We start from the raw sequence: 21,234 nt of genomic DNA on the forward strand, positions 1-21,234 counted from the left end.
TCTAAGCTCTTGATTAGTGCCTTACTGTTGCTTAACAGTAAGGCACTAATTCTCAAGTTTTTGAGTGGCAGCAGCAATCTGCTAGCAACCAAAGCAAGTTTACATGGAGGTTTTTGTTGCAATGCGTAGCACCTTGGTACCTACAACGGACAACTTGATTCGATATATTAGTGGCTCAATAATGCAAATTAACAATTATCAATACTTGGCAAAAGCCTCCTTTATCTAAAACTGCCGAAATGCCAATAAATTAGACGCATATTTCTTCATTTAATTATTGACTTGAATTTTTCTTATAGAAAGCATTCAGTTATCCAGGTTATATGTGTTTCCCCTTTTTTAAACAATTTTCTCAGAGATGTTGTTTCAGCAGTCACTTGCATGCTTCTGACTGCAAAAAAGGGAAGTATCATTTAGAAATACTCGAATACGAAGATTCTCATCAGGTTTTAAAAAGAAAACAGCTTGAACGTGAAAAGTACAGAAATGTTTTTACAGATAATTTTGCCTCTATAAGATCCTACATACGTGCAGAATAAGGCACCTTAATAGTTTAAGTTTTCATATTATCACATTTGGATGATTTACGCAGGAAATGCACTAATGTATGTCTTTTTGTTCTTACATTGACCACATTAAGTCTTAATGGAAATGTAAAAGGATAAATTTGACACAACTGACTATTCAGATGCCCGGTTTTTAGAGTTTGTCATTTCATGGCACTTTGCCTGCACTGGGAGCAAATGGATCACTCTGAATTTGAATTTAATTCATCAGTGTCTGTTTTTCTCCCACTTTTACCCTTTCTGCAGTCAATTGACTTGACACACAGAGTTGCTGTTTTCATTGCCATAGCAGAGCAAAAGTCTTTAACTGCCTGTCAAGTTATACTCACTCATGAGTAATGACAACAGAACATCCATCTTGAGGGATCGATGTTAAGCAGTGAAGCTATTAAATGGATCTTCATCACGCAATGGTGGAGTGCACTCCATGCAGACGCTTTGCTTCACTAATGTCTCGGCGTTGTCTGCAAAGGGAACTGTTTTTACCTAGAGCTTATGTGTGCATATCTACTTTGATTACACAAGGGAGCCAAAAGCAAATGACTCACAGTGGGATGCCAAGACTGTAACATCACAGGGTTTACCTAAGAGTTATATCTTAACCACTGTGTAAGCAGAACTTTGAGATATTTTCTTCCTATTTCCGTATTTTCATTTTGCCATGTATTGAGTGTACTGTCTGAAAGTCGGTTTTTTAAAACGACAGTCACAGATTAAATTGAGCACATCACATGTTTTACCAATTATACTCTTAAAATGATGCTTAAAGGTTAAAACATCCAAGAAAAATCCCACAAACGTGAAACAATAAATACCTCACTGAAAATGCCACACTGCTTTATAATGATGTCTATGTAAATGCTACCATTAGCTAACCTGGAAAGGCTGAGCGCTGCTGAGGTAAAGAGTCTCCCTGTGCCAGAAGTCTCCTTGATTTCCATATTTCACCCACAGCATCTGGCCACGGCCTGTAGCAGTGGTCCTCAAGTACACCGCCAGGTAGAACACATATTTTCCAAACATGTGGTAATAGAAGCGGAAAGCACAGTGGTTGTACGACTTGCCATCGTGGTGGGTGGGTTTGAAGACTGGACTGAGCAACACCGCCGTGTCTTTGAACTCCCGAGGGGCAGATGCCTCAATGTAGAGGTAGTGGCCATAGACAGTGCCCAATGTGTGGTCCTTCAAAGGGCCTGTGTTAAAGGATGGAGTCGGGCCTTGGTAGATGGTCCAGTCAAAAACATCTTCTCCAGTCTGTTCCTGTTTCCAGTTACACAGCCCATGTTCAAAGTCACACTGCAGCTCTGGAGCTGTGACACATGGCAGAGAGAAATTCACTACAGACAAAACTACAACAATAAAAAGCAATAAAAAGCAATCAACATCTTGTCTTTGTCCATTTAATTGTATTTATCTACCGTTAAGAAAACTTGAATTTTCCAGACTGACATTGATAAACATTGATAAACACACAAAAAAGTGCCAGAATCAGTGCAGCAGAGTCTACTGGCCACACATGAAAATAATAAATATTTTCATATACAGTCTACAAGCAGAACTTGAGAATGTATGACTACGTTTTACCCATAATTTAACTTCGCCACAGATAGTGCCATTTCAGATCTACTGCTTTAACACAGCAGCAGCAGCTAATGTAGCGTTAAGCAGAAGTAAGGAGCTTCAAAATGCTTTATGCAACTTTTAAAAACTTTTTTCATATCTGCAGTAACGCTACCCAGGACCTGCAAACAGATTTTAATGTGTGAAATTAGAGATGAGCAGCTTTATGTAAAATATCTAAACAATTCCTCCACCAAAGAATATAGTCCTCTTGGAAGGAGAAACAGATATTTTTATGAGCTGAATGCCTCAGATTAAACTTGTTTATTATTTCTGCATTTATAAACCAAGTCTGTTGCAAGTGAAATTAAATGAAGTAGCTTCATCTCAACAAGCTAAGACAGGGGAATGCCCTGTAGACACTGATGCAACACTATGACGAGTACTTTTACTTTTGATCCAGAACAAACATCAAAGACACTCACAACATCCTGCCTCATCTGATCCATCCCCACAGTCGTCCACAAGGTCACAGAGCTGCAGATGCTCCACACATGCCTTGGTGTGCACGCAGTGGAAATGTGTGTGGGGTGGGCACTCATCCACCGCCGGAGGCAGAGAGCAGTTCTTGAAAGCGATATCGTCTAGAGCGGCGACTCCATCGAACACGCCGAGGCTGATTTTAGCCAGGGAGATCTGGAAAGGCTGGGTGATGCGTCCCAGCTGTACGGTGACCTGGTTCCAGTGGGGTCCTTGGTCGTACAATGTTCTCCATATGACAGTGTGGTTTTCAACTCCTTCGATTCGAAGTGACATGTCAGCAGCTCCCACAGATATGCCTGAATTATAATGCCTGAGGGGAATAAGACAGTGATGGAAGACAAAATGTTAATTTTGAATGGATGCATTCCCTCATGCTATACCTGAAACCTTTGCCTTCATCCACATACTGTAGTGAAAATACTCAATGGACATAATACCTGAGGACACTGAAGGAAAAAAATGACCATTTATAAAGCTCCTGCTTTCTGCCTGGAGAACTTCTCCAATCACCCAGGGGAAAACTATAATCTGTTATTAGACATAAACCTTCAGGGGCCATAAAACTGTCAGAACAGGACAGATTCAGATACTTCTTATTGTGTGTGATTGTGAAAGATGAGATATGCTTAGAGTGCAAAACTGAGACAGGTAAAATGATGAGTGGAGGTAAGAACGAGATCAAACAAGTAGTAGAAAGCAGAGAGGACAGCAAGTGGAAAAGCGTGTTTTCATAGCAATGAATCTTGTCAAACTACTTTGTGGGCTTGACAAAGAAATGAAGACTGGTTGTGATGTGCTGGCTTTAAAGTAGTGTGACTCTAACCAGAAGGTCATGGTGCAGGCAGCAGCCGATTGCTGGAACCGCGGTCCTCGGAGAGCAGCATTTGGAAACAGACTGCTGCTGTTCTTGAATATAAACATGAAGTGACCTGCAATGAGAAATGACAATTACTATTCAGCATCTACTTTTTTAAAAAAGTTCTGTAAACAACTTGCTTCACCAGACAGTCAGTGAGTCACTGACCAGAAACTCTTATGGAAGTTCTTTTAGTTAAACATCTTCCCACGTTGTTGTTGTTGTTTTTGCTCCCTTACGGGTCTATTTTATCTGTGTTTCCTTTGGGATGTCTGTGAAATACAATGTCTAGTGTAAAAGAGATTATATATCTTCTTCTTTTAAATTTCAGCACAGAGCAAGATGTTGTGGATCACACAGGTTGGCTTGCTGGCCAACAGCCAGGAGCCAAATATAGAAACGGTCAGTGCAGCAGCATTCACACAAATCATAAAATCATGCCGTTCTGCAAACAGCACAAAAATAATAATAATAATAATAATAATACAGCTTAAAAAACAAAGCTGAGAAAAAAGAAGTTTTCAGCTGGAAGATAACTGCAAGTAGGCACAGAATAGAAAAGTTCTTTAACTTGATTCTAGTTCAGGTTCTATCTTTTCTTTCTTACCAGAGATGCAACAAAAAAACCACATAGTGGCTATAATAATACAGCAGTGCTGTTTTATATGCTTCAGCCAACAACTTAAAACAATCTTTGCTGTAATTAAGAGCTTGAAGATATTTAATAAATGGGACGTCAAAGATTAGTGTCACTTACTCTGGACCAGACTAACTGTGAAATATGGTCACAGTCTCTCCTTGGTGATTAAAAATAACTGCTGCAGAACAGTGAAGCTGACCTTTGAGTATTTGAACAGATAATGTCCTCGTCATTTTGCGAAGTGTTGTGATGATTAGTTTGGTAAATGGAATGGTTCTTATATAGAGCTTTCTACTCTATCTGAGCACTCAAAGCACTTTATACAACTTACCTCATTCAAACATTCACAACTATTCAATTCATACAAGCAAATTCTTTCTACTCTCACACTCACACTCACTCGTTCAACTTGGGATTAGTATCTTACAAAAGGATAGTTTTTCCTTCATGAAATCGATTAAACATTTCTACAAACTTCTGTAAAATTCCCTCAACAAATCTTTCTTTACCTATTTAAGAGAAGAGATCACAAGCTTCTGTGATGCCTGGTGTGATTAATGGGAGTGTTGTGTCAGGAAAGACTTCTGGTGTAAAATCTGTGCCAAATCAAACATGGATCCATCTGCTGTGGTGATCCACTGGGAAATGAGGGAGCAGCTAAAAGTTTCCAATTTTTAATGACAAATTATAACAGAAAAGTTATTTACCATGCTTCTCTAAGTAAATTAAAATATGAAAAAAGCACTTCATAGCATTGGTTTCAAACACACACCTTTAACTGGATTATTAGGTATGGCTTGCCAGGTTGTGGATACAGATGGGCTGAAATTGTATGGATGGATGGATGCATGAATTAGTTATTCATATTAAAGTTTGAAGTAATGCAAATTATGGTGATTTCCCATGAGAAACAGCAAAATGTGAGGGCACTAGGTTTCAAAATATGGAAGAAACCAATAAAACCATGAAAAACATAAACATAAAGGCCAAAAGACTCACTTTGAGACTTGATAAACAGGACTTTCATAACTAATAGCTGATGTAATGGTGTCCATCTTTTGCATAGTCTAATATAAATCAGATTCCTTTCCTACTAATACATTACAAATATTTAGAGTATAGAAGACTGGAATAAGAGATGCAGTGTTTATCTTTGCAGAGCAAAGCGTTGGTGGTTCTCATGTTTAAAAAGTCTAGAAAGGCACAAACAGCTTGAATAGGCTGGTGAAACCATGCTGTCTAATGCTGTACAGTTTGAGGCGGTGGTGTGATGAAGTTGAAATGTTTTCTTGGCTCATATAAGGTGTCCCACTGCCAAATAATCACTCTTTGAACACACCAATATGGAAGAAATATAGTGTCATCAGAATTCAAGTATTTTTAGACATTGAATTTATGACACTGAATTTTTATCCTCCAAATTTCCCTGCAAAAATATTCACCTGCAAAAATATTCACCTGCAAAAATTTCACCTGCAAAAATTCACCTGAAAAAAATTCACCTGCAAAAATTCACCTGAAAAAAATTCACCTGAAAAAAATTCACCTGCAAAAATTCACCTGAAAAAAATTCACCTGCAAAAATTCGCCTGCAAAAATTCACCTGAAAAAAATTCATCTGCAAAAATTCACCTGAAAAAAATTCGCCTGCAAAAATTCGCCTGCAAAAATTCAACTGCAAAAGTGATGAACTTTAATGACCCAAGCCAGAGCAATCAGCACCAGATCGAGTCGAGTGGCTCTCAGCCAATTAAATTACGCTGTTTGATCACATGACACCGTTAGCCAGCAGTGTGTCTCCTAAAAGAGAGCTGTTTAGAGGTGAGTGATTAAGTTTTTCTCCTAAATAGAGATCATTACAGAACGCCTAGTCCTACTTAAAATCCCATTTATTTTTATTATTTTTTTTTTATCATCTACTCGAACTAAGGAAAACGTTTGACTAACTCAAAGACAATTTCCACGCCTCCCATGCCTGTCTGCAGAAGCAGTTTTGAATTTAGGAGCGCCAAGATGGCAGCGGCAAACCCTGGCGGCTCTCCGGTGAGTATATATATTTTTTTATCTTCAAGTTTGTCTTTTGAAACCTTAATTTTATTTAAATCCGTTGCTCACGTATAAAGTACACAGACGGGGTCTTTGCTCAACTCGTCTGAGGCGTGTCTCACTAAGCGCTACATGCTAGCATCCTGCTAACCGAGCTACCCTTTACATGCTGTGCTTTAGAAAATAGGATACTCGTTAAAAAAATACTCCGCAGATATTGATAGATAGACGAACACTGCAAATATAATGTTGGAAACGAGAACGGCCTTTGGTGAAGGGGTAAAATACACCATGAATAAAGCCATAGAGTGAATGGCTGCCATGGTTGCAGAACGGCCTGATTTAATGACAAGAATGGGGAAGAGTGAGGTGAAGTGAACCAAAGCCACAAAACACGGTCAGACAAGGCGGCAAAAGGGCAGTGATCTGTCCGTCAGTATGAAGTTGGTGTGTGCTTTGGTGAACAAAAACTCCAGACCGGTAGCAGGAAGATGGGAGACTCGTGTTTCACTGGAATAGTGGTGAATTAAAACATCCTTTGTTGGGGACATTTCGGTGTAAATGCATCCATACAGGTGAGACAGAGGCAGACCAGACAGTGAAGAAAACAAGGCAAACATTAGAAATATTAAAACGGAAATATAGGATTAATATAACATACAATTTGGGAAAATGTAAGGAACGCAATGTAAATGATATTGTAAAGTCATTAAAACAGCATACTCTGATTAAAAGAAACATGTAATTGGGTAGGATAATAATTATAATAATAATAATAATAAACACGTACAAGATGGGTATGTATACTTGTATCCAGAATTTAACAACTATAAAGTTGTAGCATGCCAGACCATCTTGATTGAATGTAACTTTGCTCCACACAAGTTTTTCGTTAGACATATTCATATTGTTATCTAATAAATGATTAATTCTTAGATTTTATCGAACGTTAATTTATAAATTGTTTCTGTCTTTATGTGTTTGTTTCAGATTATGCAGGATGAAATTATTCGGTCAGCAAGACACTTGCTGCAGTTGCTAACATCATCCAACCAAACTCCTGCTGTTGCTGCTGCGATGAATCAGAATACAAGGTACTTTAGCAAGACTTATGAGTTAATCCTACATTCAACTAAATTGAGATATATATATGTATATGTGTATATGTATATATGTGTGTGTATATATATGTATGTGTGTGTGTGTGTGTGTGTGTGTATGAAAAAATATGATTTTATTTCTTGCAGAGAACAGAGTCAAGGTGGCCAAGGTACCAGCTTGGTCAACCCTGAAAGACCATCCCTTCAGCAAGAAATGACCAGGTGAAAAAGTCATAAACTAAACACTCAGCATGAGCATGGAATTTAGGATGGAACTTTATATCTTACCTGCTCTACACTCAGGGCTTGAATTACAACAACAGTCAATCACATAAAAATATACTTTTGGTAGTTCTGAGTCTGTCACGGATCTGGCTCGTTTCGACCCAGTATTTTGAGTTCTGATGTTTTGGTTTATTTTTGAATCTTTGTGTTTTTCGGGTGCTGCTATTATTATTATTTTTATTATATTTCCATGTTTCTGTGTATACTGCAGTGTTAGTGCTGTGTTGAATTTGTATAAACAAACTAAAAAAGCATTTCATAATAGTCGCTTTTAAATAATTTTGTTAAAATGTTTGGGATAGGTCTTTTCCTGGTATTTTCTCAAGAGGAAAGGGAAAAAGGCGATTCCCTGCTACATCTCTGGTGCCTGCTAAGAAGCCTAAACCTCTTGAAGTGGTATTTTATTTGCTCCCAAAACAAATGGAGAAGACCCCAACAGAACATGAAAAATATATCCACACACAGGCAGGGATGGGTCAAAGAACAGCACATCTTGATGAGAGCACAACACATGAAGAGGTATAAACTTATTCTTTTTATTCACTGATCAAAACTGAGAAGTTTTCGCTTAATAAAAGTGTTATTGAAGGTGACCATCACTGCAGGTCACAGGTGGCATTTACAAAAAATAATATTATTATTGGATATTCATCATTAATCATGAAAATGTAACTAAATTTTGGATTGAAAAAGATTTTTTTATTATATCCAGTTTGCACTGTAAATGCATGCTTCTTTTACCGTTTCTTAGTATATACAGGGGTATAATTAATGTTAAATGTGTAATTTCTTTGGACTCAGAGATTGTATTTGTATTATTGCTTTCAGTTAAGGGACGCCCTGAATGATTTGTTTCCCAAACTGAAGGAGGTAACAGGTGGCTGGCTGCTGTTCAAACCTGGGGGTGTGTATGAATTCTGCACTGTGTATAATTAAACTAGAAACTGATCCTGCTGTTTAATAAGTACTTTTAAGACAAGTTCCTTTTCACCGCATGTTGTGAATTCCTAATTCTGAGTAGTTTTGAAGATACTTTTCTTTTTTACTTTTCTTGAGGCATTGGATATATTTCATGATCAGAATAATCTGCTGCAATTTGCTTTTATACAGGTGGTTGGGGAAGCCGAAAACTCTCTCTGGTTCCTCCAGCTGATATTGGCTATACAGGGACAATCCTAAAGGCTGCCAGTCGTGGGGGTAAAAATGTATATATTGCTCCTATTCAAGAGGAACTTAGCAATGACCCTGTACCACTAAGCGATGAGTCCTTCAGATGCATGCCAAAAGCAAAATGCCAGAAGTGTGGCATAGGTGTTCCACTGCAACTTCTGTCAGAACACCTAAAATCCTGTCCTCCTTTGGAAACTCCCAGTGAAAGTACTGTGGTGAATTTAGATGGTGATGAACCTACAGAAAAGGAATGTAGGTTTTTTGACAATTTCATACTAACATATTACCCAAAAGCATAAAGTGTTAAGAGCAAGCTAGAAGGAAAAATTAAATGTTATAAAAATAAACTTTGTCCTTTATAATTTATTGCACAACAGCACCATTGCAGCAGTGTCCTGTCTGCACAGATATGTTTCACTCTGACCTCATTGAGCTGCATGCCTCTTCATGTGGAGAAAGGTATTTAGCAACAAAAATTGCAATTTTCATTGTCATTGGATTTAAGCCTTGAATGAAATTTAACAACATATTTTGATAGTAGCTCACGAAATGAAAAGGGGCATGAAGATACAATAATTGAGGAAGGGCTAGCAGATATGCCAGGACCATCTGGAACTACTTGTGAAGTCAGGGATGGTAGGTCAATCATTTAGTCACAGGTTATGTAAGGAAGGTGTTGATTAGTAACAATCAACAGCTAATGTGAACAATTCCCGGAAATCAAACCATTAGTTTGTATCCATTCAATGGATTTCTTATTTTTGATAGCCTCATATTCAAACTACTTTAGACAATCCTTCAAAGGATAAAACATAATCTTCTTGTAATAGTATCTAGATAGAACGTGATATACAGACTATATCCAATTATAATCACTTCTATTTTCTTTTAGGCTGGTTAACTGTTTTGGACTCTTCAAAGGCCATATATGAATGTGCAAAGAATGCTTTGGACATGCATGAAATGGAGAGCCCATTATGTCTCACAATGGACATCAGACAAAGTGTAGCTGATCAGGACATGGCCCTCATCTCATTCTACAAGAGACCCAATGTTGAATGGGCACGTCCCTTGGAGTGCAGGCTTGAGGGTAAATTTTCTGAAAATGATACATAAATATATCTTGAAAGAATTATTTGTATTCATTATTTTATTTTGGTGATCTAACAGGGGATACAGCTATCGGACAAGGAGTAATACGTTTTTTCTTATCAACATGCATGGAGAAGCTGATGTCTGGTTTTTGCATCAATTTTGGTTAGTTTGTTTTGGTTGACCGTACCTATGTTTGATGATCATTATATTGTATAACTTTTCACAAGTTAATTGTCTCTTTATTTTGTGAAAACCTCTGTATTGTGTGTAAGTAATCTTCTTTTTTTTTTTCCTTTCTTTTCATTTATCTCATAGCAAACTCTAATGTTACTCCACTTTTTGAGGGAGAGCCAGGCCATTACATACCATCAGCAGCTCACTTTCTTGTGGAGAGTGATATGTTCCTTATGGCAGGGAGGATGGTAGGGCACTCCTTTCTTCATGGAGGCCCATGCCTATCTGGACTTAGCCCAGCCGTTGTGCATGTCCTACTTGGTGGTAGTCCTGAAACTGCCACCGTTACACCCGAGGACTGTCCAGATCTAGACCTGAGAGGGACAATTCAGCTTGTAGGTTTTTATGTTTAAATGAGGAAACGTTTATACATTGCCCCGTGTGAGTTATAAACATGTCTAACCTAGACTAATCCTTTAAAATTGTTCTAGATCAAAAACTCTGCCATTGAGACATGGTCTGAGACTTTAAACTTGTCTTTTTTTTTTTTTTTATTTTTTATGTATGAGGAATTAGGAATTTATAGTTCTTGTTTCTGTCTGAATTACTGTCTTATGGGTTACAGCTTGAAGGGCAATCCAAGCTGTCGGATGAAGAGAGAAAACGTGTTCAGGATCTGGCATATGCATGGGACCTCCCCCCCTTGACAGAGAACAACAGGAGATGGCTGTTTGAGAAATTATTACTCCATTCTGTGAGTAAATTGAAAAGTAAGTAAAATATTTCTGTGTTACTGTTTAGTTAACGTTTTTCCTTAGGTCATTGGAAGAGTGACGAGGTCGATAAAACAGCTGAGAAGGGGACTTAAAGAAACCCATATGTGGACCCTGCTGACCCAGCGACCTGACACGGTGCCCTTACTCTTTCCACAAGAGTTGGCTGCTGTGAATCCTGAGGTAAATTTTGTGTTCCTAAATACTGTATTCATTAATAACATTTTACTGTGTTGTAGAAAATGTAGTCCAAAGCAAACTATGAAGACTTGAGTCATTCTACAAAGTGAAAAAATTGCAATTTTAATTTGGCATTTACCAAGAATTATGTATCAAATAATAAACTTACCATAACAAAGCTGTATTCATTTTTACAAATAAAATGCACAAATACTAAAAATGAACATATTCTTGTGGACCATACATCTTTACAGCAGTTTTTCTTTAGTCCTGTAAAAATAAAACTGCTCGAAAAGCCTGATTTACATATAGAAAACGATTTTGTAGATTTGAAAAAGACATGACTAAAATACATTAGTAATTATTTGGTAATACACATTTTCTAATTATATATTTAGCCATTAATGTTGTTTGAATTTGAAAAAAAAAATTGATTTCTATTTTCATTTTTGGTTTGAGACAGTTTCTTCTTTTAAGATACAGTCAAAACTATGTAGAGGTTTGGGGATCCAAGTGAACACAAAAAGCACAAAACATGTATTATTATAGAAATTTATTCAAGAAATCAAGTCATGGACCATAAGGCTAAGTGGGTGATAGTGAGCTAAGAACAGGTGTGACTAATTAGATAAAATATGGCTATAGGGAAGGGAACTACCCAAAACAAGAAGAGACAAAATCCATGGAAATCTGAAAAATGTGCAGCAGTATTTTTAAGGGTATACTTTGTTCTGTTACAGGTCCTTCTTCAGCGGATCGTGTGGCCAGAAGATGAAGATGATGACTGTCCTCTTGAAAATAAATGCCGAATCACAGGCTACATGAGGCATTTTATTCTAAATGGTAGGTTTGCCATTTTGCAGGAGGGGAATACTACGGAGCCCCGCAGGGGACATGGGAGGAAAAAAAAATTAAGACGGACTTTTGCGAGATCTCGCAAAACAAACTCGGGATCTCGCAAAAGTTGAATTCCAACAATGGCGGCAGCTACTTAGTTGTAATATTACTCTTTCTGGGTCACAAAATACACCTTTAAGATATTTTGAGGCGTGAATGTAGTGGTGTAAATGTCAGATACCTGCTCGGTTTACAAGACATCACATATTTGCAAAAGTGCTCCGACGCTTTTGGAGATGTGACACCCACTAGCTCGAAGCTAACGGGAGGTCGAGACCTACTACAGCCGGGAGGAACACCGCTTTCCCGGCACATCGTGCCTCGACCTCCCGGTCGGCTTCGAGCTGGCGGCCTCTGAAGAATGCGGCTAAAACATTTGCGAGATCCCGAGTTTGTTTTGCGAGATCTCGCAAAAGTCCGTCTTAATTTTTTTTTCTCCCGTGTCCCCTGCGTGGCTCCGTAGAATACCAATATTATTGCAATGTTAAAAATATATTGGTTGGATTTTTTTCAAGGTTGTTAAACCTCATTTTTTTTCTTCACAGCAACACCAAGTGAGCTGAAAAATGTCCTAAAATTCTGGACTGGATGGGAGATTGTGCCAAAAAGTCTCACAGTGGAGCTAGTGGATGGCAGACATCCAACTGCTGCCACCTGCTATGAGACCTTGCGCATTCCATACCACTACAAGGACTATTTAACTTTTAAGGAAGACCTCATTGCCTGCTCTGAAACCTGCCACTCAGGGTTTGGACTCATTTGAGTCATTCCCATAATGCAAGGTAGTGTTGTACAAGTCTCTGTTTAAGATTTGGAATATAAATGTTCACATCTACTGGGCCTCTCTGATGCCATTTACTCTGTGCAGGCAACATTGTTTCAGTTCTCGGTTGAAAATGCCTTTAAGTAGTTTTTAAAACTGTTAATGTCTTGAAAGTTTACCTTGTCAATGACATCTTGCATGCATCTTGATCAAAATAAAAGGACAAGATTGACTTACATTGTTGTTTTAATTTTGAAACATTCCAACCATCAGCCTTCAGTCAAATATTGCTTTACAACATAACATTCAAACTGACAAGCAGTTTCTATTTAGTTTTCTGAGTGAATCTATATTTTTAAGTTCCCTCTCCTAATTCTTCAGTATTTACATTACGAAGCTTTACTAAAAATTCCTACTTATAGCAAAGTTTATAGCTTCAAACAGTTGGTGAACCCTGTGTAATCTCATAGATTTCAGCACAATTTGAAGATCAGATCCCATTTCATGACCAAAGTCACAATAATCAGAACTGCTTATACACAATTATGTTAATGAAAACACCATGAAAATTCTTTGAGTTGGTTTAGTTTAAGCAGACTGATTGTCCAGATGCCCGTGATGAAGATCCGATTACATTTCATGACCAAATTGTGCAGAAATTAATGAAATTCAACAAGATTCACAAACTTTCCTGTAACTGTATGTAGCTTTCCTATTCTAAATGAATTGCTGACAAAACTGAACAGCCATAATGTAGATGTCCGCACCAAAGGACTGGGATGCCGCTCTTGGATTAACAACGCCCTGTAAAGTTGTCATTTGTTCTTCTGTCAATGGACAGTCAGTGTTCGGAACAACAATGCTTGAATGGTTATGGCAAGATAGGCCACTGTCCTCCCAGTCAATGTCTGGAATCTGGAAGCCCTGCAACGAACAAGCAAAATTAGGAAAGAATAATTGTATATAGGAATCAATGAGTACTAAAAATGTGCACCTTTACCTGTGTGTTTTCTGGAACAGGAACAGGGTGATATCTGTGACCCAACTCCCACAGCTGGTTGGGACTCATGTTGTTTTCTGTTCGCAGTGGATGGTTGTCCCATCCACTGCAAAATGTATTCAAATCATCCTCCAGTTGAGGAAGAAAGACGTAATGGCAGCAAAAGAGGTGTGCAACATTTGAAATGTCAAGAAGGCCCTCTTCCTCAAGGTTGTGAAGAACATCGTAGTAAATGCATGTAACGGCCACCCAGAGGTCTCTCCACAGTCGCTCTATTCTGAAATAATATATAAAAAATATTTAATTAGGTATGGCTTTTTTTGGTGTGTATGAGAAATTCCCTGCTTGTTTCTAACCCTACATGAAATGTGTGCATGACAACAGTAATAATACATTACCAGGGCATGTAGGAAGGACCCAGGCATATCACTTAAAAGGTGCCAAAAGGGTTGTAATGATCAGTGGCAACATGAGATGACAACCAGACCATTAACACAGAATGAACATTCATGGAAGGAAGGAACAGACTGGAAAAGGTGCGTGAATAACTAAAAAAATAGGGCACATTCCTGAAGGCTCTTTGGGGTTTGTAGGACCTGTCCAATATTTTCTTCCTTGAGGGGTAAGTAATGGAAATTGAAAGAAAAAACAACAAAAACTGCCAAAAAAAAAAGGAACACCTGATACATATCAGAAAGTGTATCATGCTGGATAGGGCACTGTTTTCTAAAGACATTTTACTGTAAAACTTTCATAAAACTATACCCTTTAAATGTATGTATTTTTAATTAATGGAAATAAAGATGCAACACCTTCCATCTTATGTCAGAAACATTTGAGGTGGACAGTATTTTATGAGAACAAACCTTTGATTGTGCACACTCTTTCCTGAAATGAAACTGCCTCTTCCTGTGCCACGAACAGTAAACATCAGCCGTGCAACCTCCACATTTTCCCCTCCGTGGTCGCCACGAACCCTGAAAACAAAGAATCGTACCCCAAAACATTGGAAGCTTTAAAAAAACTTAGATCTGATAATAAAGAACAGTATATGCCTTAAGCAAAGTTTGAAAAACAAATTGTAAAAGAATCCTTAAAATCTTTCATTGCTACTGCTCTTGAATGCATCAGAAAAATTGTCTCATGAATGCACTTTCCAGCATGTGTCAGTATGAAGTGTAATTTAACACAGCTGTTAAAACATTTTTCAGGATTTCACAGGTTAGTAGTAATTACTTAGATTTATTGTATTTGTTGGAAATTACGCAAGTGCCATCTTGTATCATTATGATCTGTGTAAGGAGACAATTTTTAGAATATTTTTGCAAAAATATTTACATCAAATTAAACAAATAAGTAGTCTATGGCATTTAAAAGTGGTTACCTACAATTCTGAAATGATAATACTAATTCTTATTGATGATGATATTGAATTTGAAATCATGGTGTAACACTGAACCCGACATCATAAAATGATTACCCTTGTAATGTCAGGGAGTTACAGCCAAGGAGGCAAAATATTACTATCTCACCCCTTGTATCCAATTACATAACAGCAGTGTTTGGTAAAGGTGTTGAATTAATTTTTTTTTATTCTTAAATATCCCCAAGTCACCATAACAATCATTTGAAATTAGAGATATATATATTGAGGCAAGTTAGAATCATCTTAAACAACTTTTAATGAAATATCCAAATGTAGTCTTACAAAAGGTATGTAAGATAATACCTAACCCATAATAAAATGCATCACTTATTACCTGAGAGGAAAACCAAACTTCTCGATTGATTTTTGGAAGAATGCCAGTGTTGTTGATGCCAGATTGTTGGAAGCAGCACCGAGATACATAATCTTTATAGGAAAAAGAACAATGGGAAACTTCCATGTAAATATTACATTTGATTTACTTACTAAACTAAACTTACCTTACGAGAAAAGCCATCAATACCTCCAAAGATCACAATGTTATAGCTGAATGGGGAAAACAAAAATTTTTTTTTATCAATTTTGGAATTATCACTTTGAAGTGTTTAAATGTAAGCAATGCAAGATGTAATTTATGTATGTCCAGATGCAAATATAGTAACGAGTAAGATAACAAAATACAGTTCTGAACATTTGCAGATGAAAAAATTCTCAGGAATATCTTTCACTTCAAAAGATCAAATAATTTACCGTATCAGTTTGTGATTTGTGTCAATATGCATTAGAGACTGTGGTCCTGGGACGGAATAAGCACGTCGAGCAATGCATCCCAAGGAAAACATCCTTGACACAACACCAGCTGTGTCAACACGGTGCATAGAACTTCTAACCCTTTGGTACTGGACTCTGTGTCCTCTGGCCTGAAGAAGTGCTTTCACCATTCGGTATCCAGCGTGAGGCTGCCTGGATTTTATGTCTGTAATGCATTGGTCCAACTCTTCATCTGACAGGCTGCTATAGAGTGCTTTGACTGAAAGATTGAACTCATTCATGCGTCTGAATATTGTGCTTCTTGACATTCCCAAAATTTTAGCAATGGCTGGGATGGACAAGTTCAGTTCCAGAAGGCTGTTAAGATGATGGGGGGAAAGAGCCATTCTTAGTCGCCCAGTAGGTCCCCACTCAAACTGAATGACAGCACTATGTAGATTCATTTTATCCTTTTCTCTGTTTATCAAAGTATGTAAACTACATAATGCATCTAAGAGGACAGGGCAAACCTGAACTTGACCAGACAAAGCTTGTAGAAAAACTAGTTCCTGGGTGCAAATGAAATCTAAAAAGTCCAGATCCAGGGGAAGGTGTTCAAGACAATGTTCTAAACGTGAACGCAGTCTCAGAAGAATATGATGTAGGAGAAGATCCTAAAGGAGAGGAAAAAGTAGAATTATTTTTGTAATTTTTAAATCACCAACAAAAAGTGAGTTAAAAACACAAGGTTAGTTACCTAGTTAACTGAATATTCTTAGGCTATAAGATTCCAATGTTTATTTTATCATATTTCCTTATGGTTCTTTCAAAAAAGTTTATTTTTTAATTCATGCCATTTGTTGCAGTATTTTGATTTTCTGGTTAGGATTTTATTTATTCTTTTCTTACATCTTTTGTTTTAATAGCACAGTATATTTAAAAATTGAGCTCGCAAGAGAAAAAGCTTTATTTTCTATTTTATCTGTTTTATTTAAATGTTTTTGAGAACAAAGCCAAACCAAAACTTAATGAAGAAAGCTGGAACTGATTATTGAGTTCAGTGTTCCCAACAAATACTCTGAATGGATGAAAAAAAATGAAAACAGATTGCCTGGCAGCGTGTTTCATTTATGAAAAGATCAGAAAATTAAATTTGATATTGTCAAATTTAATCCCTTTGGTTTATGAAACAGTGAGAATGAATTTCTTAATGGGTGGCTCAGTTTGGGGAAATTGTGGGTAGCCTGCAAGGACCTCAACTCAATCCTATATTTCCGTTTTAATATTTCTAATGTTTGCCTTGTTTTCTTCACTGTCTGGTCTGCCTCTGTCTCACCTGTATGGATGCATTTACACCGAAATGTCCCCAACAAAGGATGTTTTAATTCACCACTATTCCAGTGAAACACGAGTCTCCCATCTTCCTGCTACCGGTCTGGAGTTTTTGTTCACCAAAGCACACACCAACTTCATACTGACGGACAGATCACTGCCCTTTTGCCGCCTTGTCTGACCGTGTTTTGTGGCTTTGGTTCACTTCACCTCACTCTTCCCCATTCTTGTCATTAAATCAGGCCGTTCTGCAACCATGGCAGCCATTCACTCTATGGCTTTATTCATGGTGTATTTTACCCCTTCACCAAAGGCCGTTCTCGTTTCCAACATTATATTTGCAGTGTTCGTCTATCTATCAATATCTGCGGAGTATTTTTTTAACGAGTATCCTATTTTCTAAAGCACAGCATGTAAAGGGTAGCTCGGTTAGCAGGATGCTAGCATGTAGCGCTTAGTGAGACACGCCTCAGACGAGTTGAGCAAAGACCCCGTCTGTGTACTTTATACGTGAGCAACGGATTTAAATAAAATTAAGGTTTCAAAAGACAAACTTGAAGATAAAAAAATATATATACTCACCGGAGAGCCGCCAGGGTTTGCCGCTGCCATCTTGGCGCTCCTAAATTCAAAACTGCTTCTGCAGACAGGCATGGGAGGCGTGGAAATTGTCTTTGAGTTAGTCAAACGTTTTCCTTAGTTCGAGTAGATGATAAAAAAAAAATAATAAAAATAAATGGGATTTTAAGTAGGACTAGGCGTTCTGTAATGATCTCTATTTAGGAGAAAAACTTAATCACTCACCTCTAAACAGCTCTCTTTTAGGAGACACACTGCTGGCTAACGGTGTCATGTGATCAAACAGCGTAATTTAATTGGCTGAGAGCCACTCGACTCGATCTGGTGCTGATTGCTCTGGCTTGGGTCATTAAAGTTCATCACTTTTGCAGTTGAATTTTTGCAGGCGAATTTTTGCAGGTGAATTTTTTTCAGGTGAATTTTTGCAGATGAATTTTTTTCAGGTGAATTTTTGCAGGCGAATTTTTGCAGGTGAATTTTTTTCAGGTGAATTTTTGCAGGTGAATTTTTTTCAGGTGAATTTTTTTCAGGTGAATTTTTGCAGGTGAATTTTTTTCAGGTGAATTTTTGCAGGTGAAATTTTTGCAGGTGAATATTTTTGCAGGTGAATATTTTTGCAGGGAAATTTGGAGGATAAAAATTCAGTGTCATAAATTCAATGTCTAAAAATACTTGAATTCTGATGACACTATATTTCTTCCATACACCACATACCTGCGCATTGTCACACCCGAGATAAGTCTTTGAGCGGTCACAGTCATCTACATCCTCAAACAGATGCTCCCACCAGGATGTGTGTCATTATTTCACAAAGCTTCAGTTTAGAGTCTGCACAGCCACCTTACAGAGCAGTTTTTTCACAGCATCTTCACACAGCCTACGTGAGAACAACAACAGATGGTGCCTGCGTGGAGTCCGACTTCAAGAAGACTGCTTTTAAAATCCATCCCTATAGACTTAATTCTCCTCAGGGAAGAAGATGCGACGAGGCATAAAAATACAGTTGCATGTTGTGCCACATAAACTTCGAATAGACCTCTGCAGAGTCTTGTATATTTCTGTAAATAATGTTAATATGCATAATGGGTACAAGCATATGTCGATTTCCTTTCTATTATTCAGACGGCTGAGAAAGCGTTTCTCCATGAAGTGCTTATCTCACAAAAGACAGTGCGGGAATTTTCTTCCACAAAACCTCAATTTAATCAGTGGATAATATTATCTTTTTTTCTGGCTAGAATACAGTGAAATCACGTTATCTCACATGGTGGCATTGCTACAGCAGGTTTGTGGTGTGTTTGTTTCCCTTACCTTCAGTGCTGTTCGTGGAGTGGTCCAGTGGTGGTGGGCGACCATAGTAGTCTGGAGGTACCTCCATCGATGAGCCCCTGACCCAGTCAAAGCCATCGCCGAGGGTAAGCTCGTACCAGCCACAAGAATCACTCTTAAAGTCACACTCAGAGGCTAAATATATTGACATAAAGGACAAAGTTACATAAAGGTGAGGCTTGGATGTGAAATTAACATTAACAGATTATTTTCAGCCACATCCCATGATGTTTCCCAGAAGATTTATCAGACTGTAGTGTTCAAGTGATTCTACTGGGCCTTGAAATGAGCATGCTTTGTCAAATTATGAGTAAAAGGTCAATAATACAAACTTAATCCCAAGTTTTACTGCAGAGTAAGATTTTTAATACGTAGATTAATCATTTGAATGGATTTAACTTTTGAAAAAAAAGCTTCTACATTAAACAGGATGATTTCCCAAAGATTAAACTTACAATAGGAAAACTGGAGGCCACAATTTAAAACGAGACGTTCTGATGAATTTCAGTTTTACTTCTCCTCCTTTTTTTTCCCCTCCACCTGTTTTGTGAACCACCTGCCACCAATAAGTCTTCTCATATATCCCTGCTGTTTCACCACTCAGTTGCCAGGTTCTCTTTGTATTTCTTATGAACCATTTCCAATCTGTTTTCTCCGTCTGTTTTCTTGTATTGACTCTGGCATCCAGTTTCTACTGTAGGTCTGCTGTTGGCTGTTGGTGGTGAAATGTGCAAACACACAGCTGCTTTTTTATTCTCTTCTCTGTCAAGATGATCTCACACTGCTTTAATAATGTTGCGGTCTGGAGAGGCCAATCCATGATTAATGGTGTGCTATTGTGTGTTTTCTGTCCAGGTATGCTTTGACTGCATTGCCAGTGGATCAGGAATCATTGTTACGATGAAAATTTCAGCCGCTGTCGATCAAATGCTTCCCGTGTGCTACTGCATGTTGCATCCAAATCTGAGGGTAGTTTTCTTCTTTCATAAATCCACCCTGTTGTTGACACTCACTGTGATGATTTGAACTGAAAAAAATTTATTTTCCTTATTTTGCTACCTTAAGAGTTGCTTCTTCACAGCCAACTTTCCACTAAAACTATTTCTGGATTGTTGCTGGATCGACTTCTTCTTTTGTCCTTCACTTGTCCAGTTTTCTCAAATTTTTTAAGAGACGCTGCACAGATTTTTCAGCTAATATTTTGTTGGGAAACACCAAAAGTTGCAAAAATCCTTTTTTATTTATTTTTTTATCCTTTTCAAACTGTGTTATCTTTGGAATTTTTTTTACGGGAACAAATTATCTGTTTTTGCAACAGACTGCTAATAGCAAAGTGACCAAAGAAGCAGTTTAAAATTGGTTCTTTGCTAAGTAGTCTGTTATGTGCAGACACAATGCTAGTTCCTCCTATGAGTTAGGTGCGTTTGGTAATGAAAAATTGAAAAACTGAATAATTCATAGGTCTGTGTTAAGTGGCTTAACAAGTTTTTTTAAAACTCCCCAGAAAATGTTCAAGTATAAGAACTTGACTACAAACGAATAAGAGTGAGAAAAACTCTGAGACCTTCAGAAAGCCTGAAGAGCTGTTGCTCAAGAGAAAGTCTGGTTTCTTGGAAGCAAAATATAAAGAAATGAGTGCCTAAAGACATTTGGTACTGTAAATGTGATTTGAACTTAAATATTTTTTTTTCATTTAATAAGAAATGTATCATGCAAAAACAAAAACAAACTCGTTCGCCACAAATATGAAGCTTAAAATGTGAATGTGGTATCAGATAATTAAAAAAATATAAATCATATTTAACTAAGGTAATAATATGGTTCAAAGTGGATGAACAGGAATTCATGCTGCCTGTCGCTCAGTCGAGCATACCAGTGCAATTTGGTTTGTTTTCACGTGTGAACTCAGAAATAAGATCCTTACGGCAGCTGGCCTCATCCTCTCCAGAGGAACAATGCGGGGTGAAGTCACACACTTTGCTCTCCTCGATACACTCCCCATCATCGCACACGAACCACAAGGGAGGGCAGGCAGGAGGAGAGGACACCCTCCTCCCTATAAGAGGACCAGTAAAACACGACATTAGTACATTTGGATGAGAAAGCAGTATTCACAGGCAAGACGCTCTTTGATAGTCAGGAGCTAATAAAGAGTTACAGTTGCTACCAC

The 21,234-nt window shown here is 37.7% G+C and overlaps 3 protein-coding genes across 9 annotated transcripts in view; 1 reads left to right on the plus strand and 2 right to left on the minus strand.

Annotated features, from left to right (window-relative positions):
- The window catches only part of malrd1 (MAM and LDL receptor class A domain containing 1), a gene marked incomplete at its 5' end in the record, with an annotated part of 82,945 nt that overhangs the window by 47,449 nt on the left and 14,262 nt on the right, over positions 1–21,234 (minus strand). The window contains 5 exons of the mRNA XM_080864726.1: positions 1,443–1,876; positions 2,612–2,979; positions 3,493–3,598; positions 19,047–19,199; positions 20,989–21,120. Coding sequence (XP_080720852.1) covers positions 1,443–1,876; positions 2,612–2,979; positions 3,493–3,598; positions 19,047–19,199; positions 20,989–21,120 — 1,193 coding nt within the window. The remainder of the gene's footprint in view (positions 1–1,442; positions 1,877–2,611; positions 2,980–3,492; positions 3,599–19,046; positions 19,200–20,988; positions 21,121–21,234) is intronic.
- On the plus strand, positions 6,096–12,785 carry LOC308385645 (uncharacterized protein). Of its 5 annotated transcripts, none has more exons than XM_080864730.1 (15): positions 6,096–6,208; positions 7,202–7,305; positions 7,459–7,533; positions 7,899–8,115; positions 8,425–8,500; positions 8,707–8,793; positions 9,144–9,225; positions 9,305–9,402; positions 9,659–9,856; positions 9,937–10,023; positions 10,177–10,430; positions 10,661–10,789; positions 10,854–10,991; positions 11,729–11,831; positions 12,431–12,785. In XM_080864730.1, the coding sequence occupies exons 1-15, from the start codon at positions 6,137–6,139 to the stop codon at positions 12,646–12,648; spliced, it is 1,938 nt and encodes a 645-aa protein (XP_080720856.1). In that variant the 5' UTR covers positions 6,096–6,136; the 3' UTR covers positions 12,649–12,785. The 5 variants fall into 5 exon arrangements, with proteins under 5 accessions (XP_080720856.1, XP_080720857.1, XP_080720854.1 ...); XM_080864731.1 differs by having other exon boundaries at positions 6,097–6,208; positions 9,308–9,402; XM_080864728.1 differs by having other exon boundaries at positions 6,104–6,208; positions 8,707–9,018; positions 9,308–9,402; positions 12,431–12,781.
- LOC308385646 (uncharacterized protein) lies at positions 12,884–18,033 on the minus strand. Of its 3 annotated transcripts, none has more exons than XM_080864735.1 (7): positions 17,739–18,033; positions 15,825–16,498; positions 15,575–15,620; positions 15,409–15,425; positions 14,515–14,625; positions 13,649–13,925; positions 12,884–13,572 (listed from the first exon to the last, which is right to left on the minus strand). In XM_080864735.1, exons 1-7 carry the CDS (start codon positions 17,808–17,810, stop codon positions 13,366–13,368), a joined length of 1,404 nt encoding a protein of 467 aa, XP_080720861.1. In that variant the 5' UTR covers positions 17,811–18,033; the 3' UTR covers positions 12,884–13,365. The 3 variants fall into 3 exon arrangements, with proteins under 3 accessions (XP_080720861.1, XP_080720859.1, XP_080720860.1); XM_080864733.1 differs by having other exon boundaries at positions 12,884–13,563; positions 15,409–15,500; positions 17,739–18,032; XM_080864734.1 differs by having other exon boundaries at positions 12,886–13,572; positions 15,409–15,500; positions 17,739–17,796.

This window comes from Rhamphochromis sp. 'chilingali' (genome assembly GCF_963969265.1).
Source record: "Rhamphochromis sp. 'chilingali' genome assembly, chromosome: 18".
In the NCBI taxonomy this organism is placed as follows: domain Eukaryota; kingdom Metazoa; phylum Chordata; class Actinopteri; order Cichliformes; family Cichlidae; genus Rhamphochromis; species Rhamphochromis sp. 'chilingali'.

Bases quoted from the DNA above. Each gene is read 5' to 3' on its own strand.
- LOC308385645 (XM_080864728.1), top strand. From the start codon at position 6,137: ATGCCTGTCTGCAGAAGCAGTTTTGAATTTAGGAGCGCCAAGATGGCA. The intron at 7,306-7,458 runs GTACTTTAGCAA...TATTTCTTGCAG, and splicing joins GCGATGAATCAGAATACAAG to AGAACAGAGTCAAGGTGGCC. The intron at 7,534-7,898 runs GTGAAAAAGTCA...TGTTTGGGATAG, and splicing joins CTTCAGCAAGAAATGACCAG to GTCTTTTCCTGGTATTTTCT.
- LOC308385646 (XM_080864733.1), bottom strand. From the start codon at position 17,810: ATGCCTGTCTGCAGAAGCAGTTTTGAATTTAGGAGCGCCAAGATGGCA. The intron at 14,626-15,408 runs GTAATAAGTGAT...CTTTGTTTTCAG, and splicing joins AAGTTTGGTTTTCCTCTCAG to GGTTCGTGGCGACCACGGAG. The intron at 13,926-14,514 runs GTTTGTTCTCAT...ATATTATTTCAG, and splicing joins AAGAGTGTGCACAATCAAAG to AATAGAGCGACTGTGGAGAG.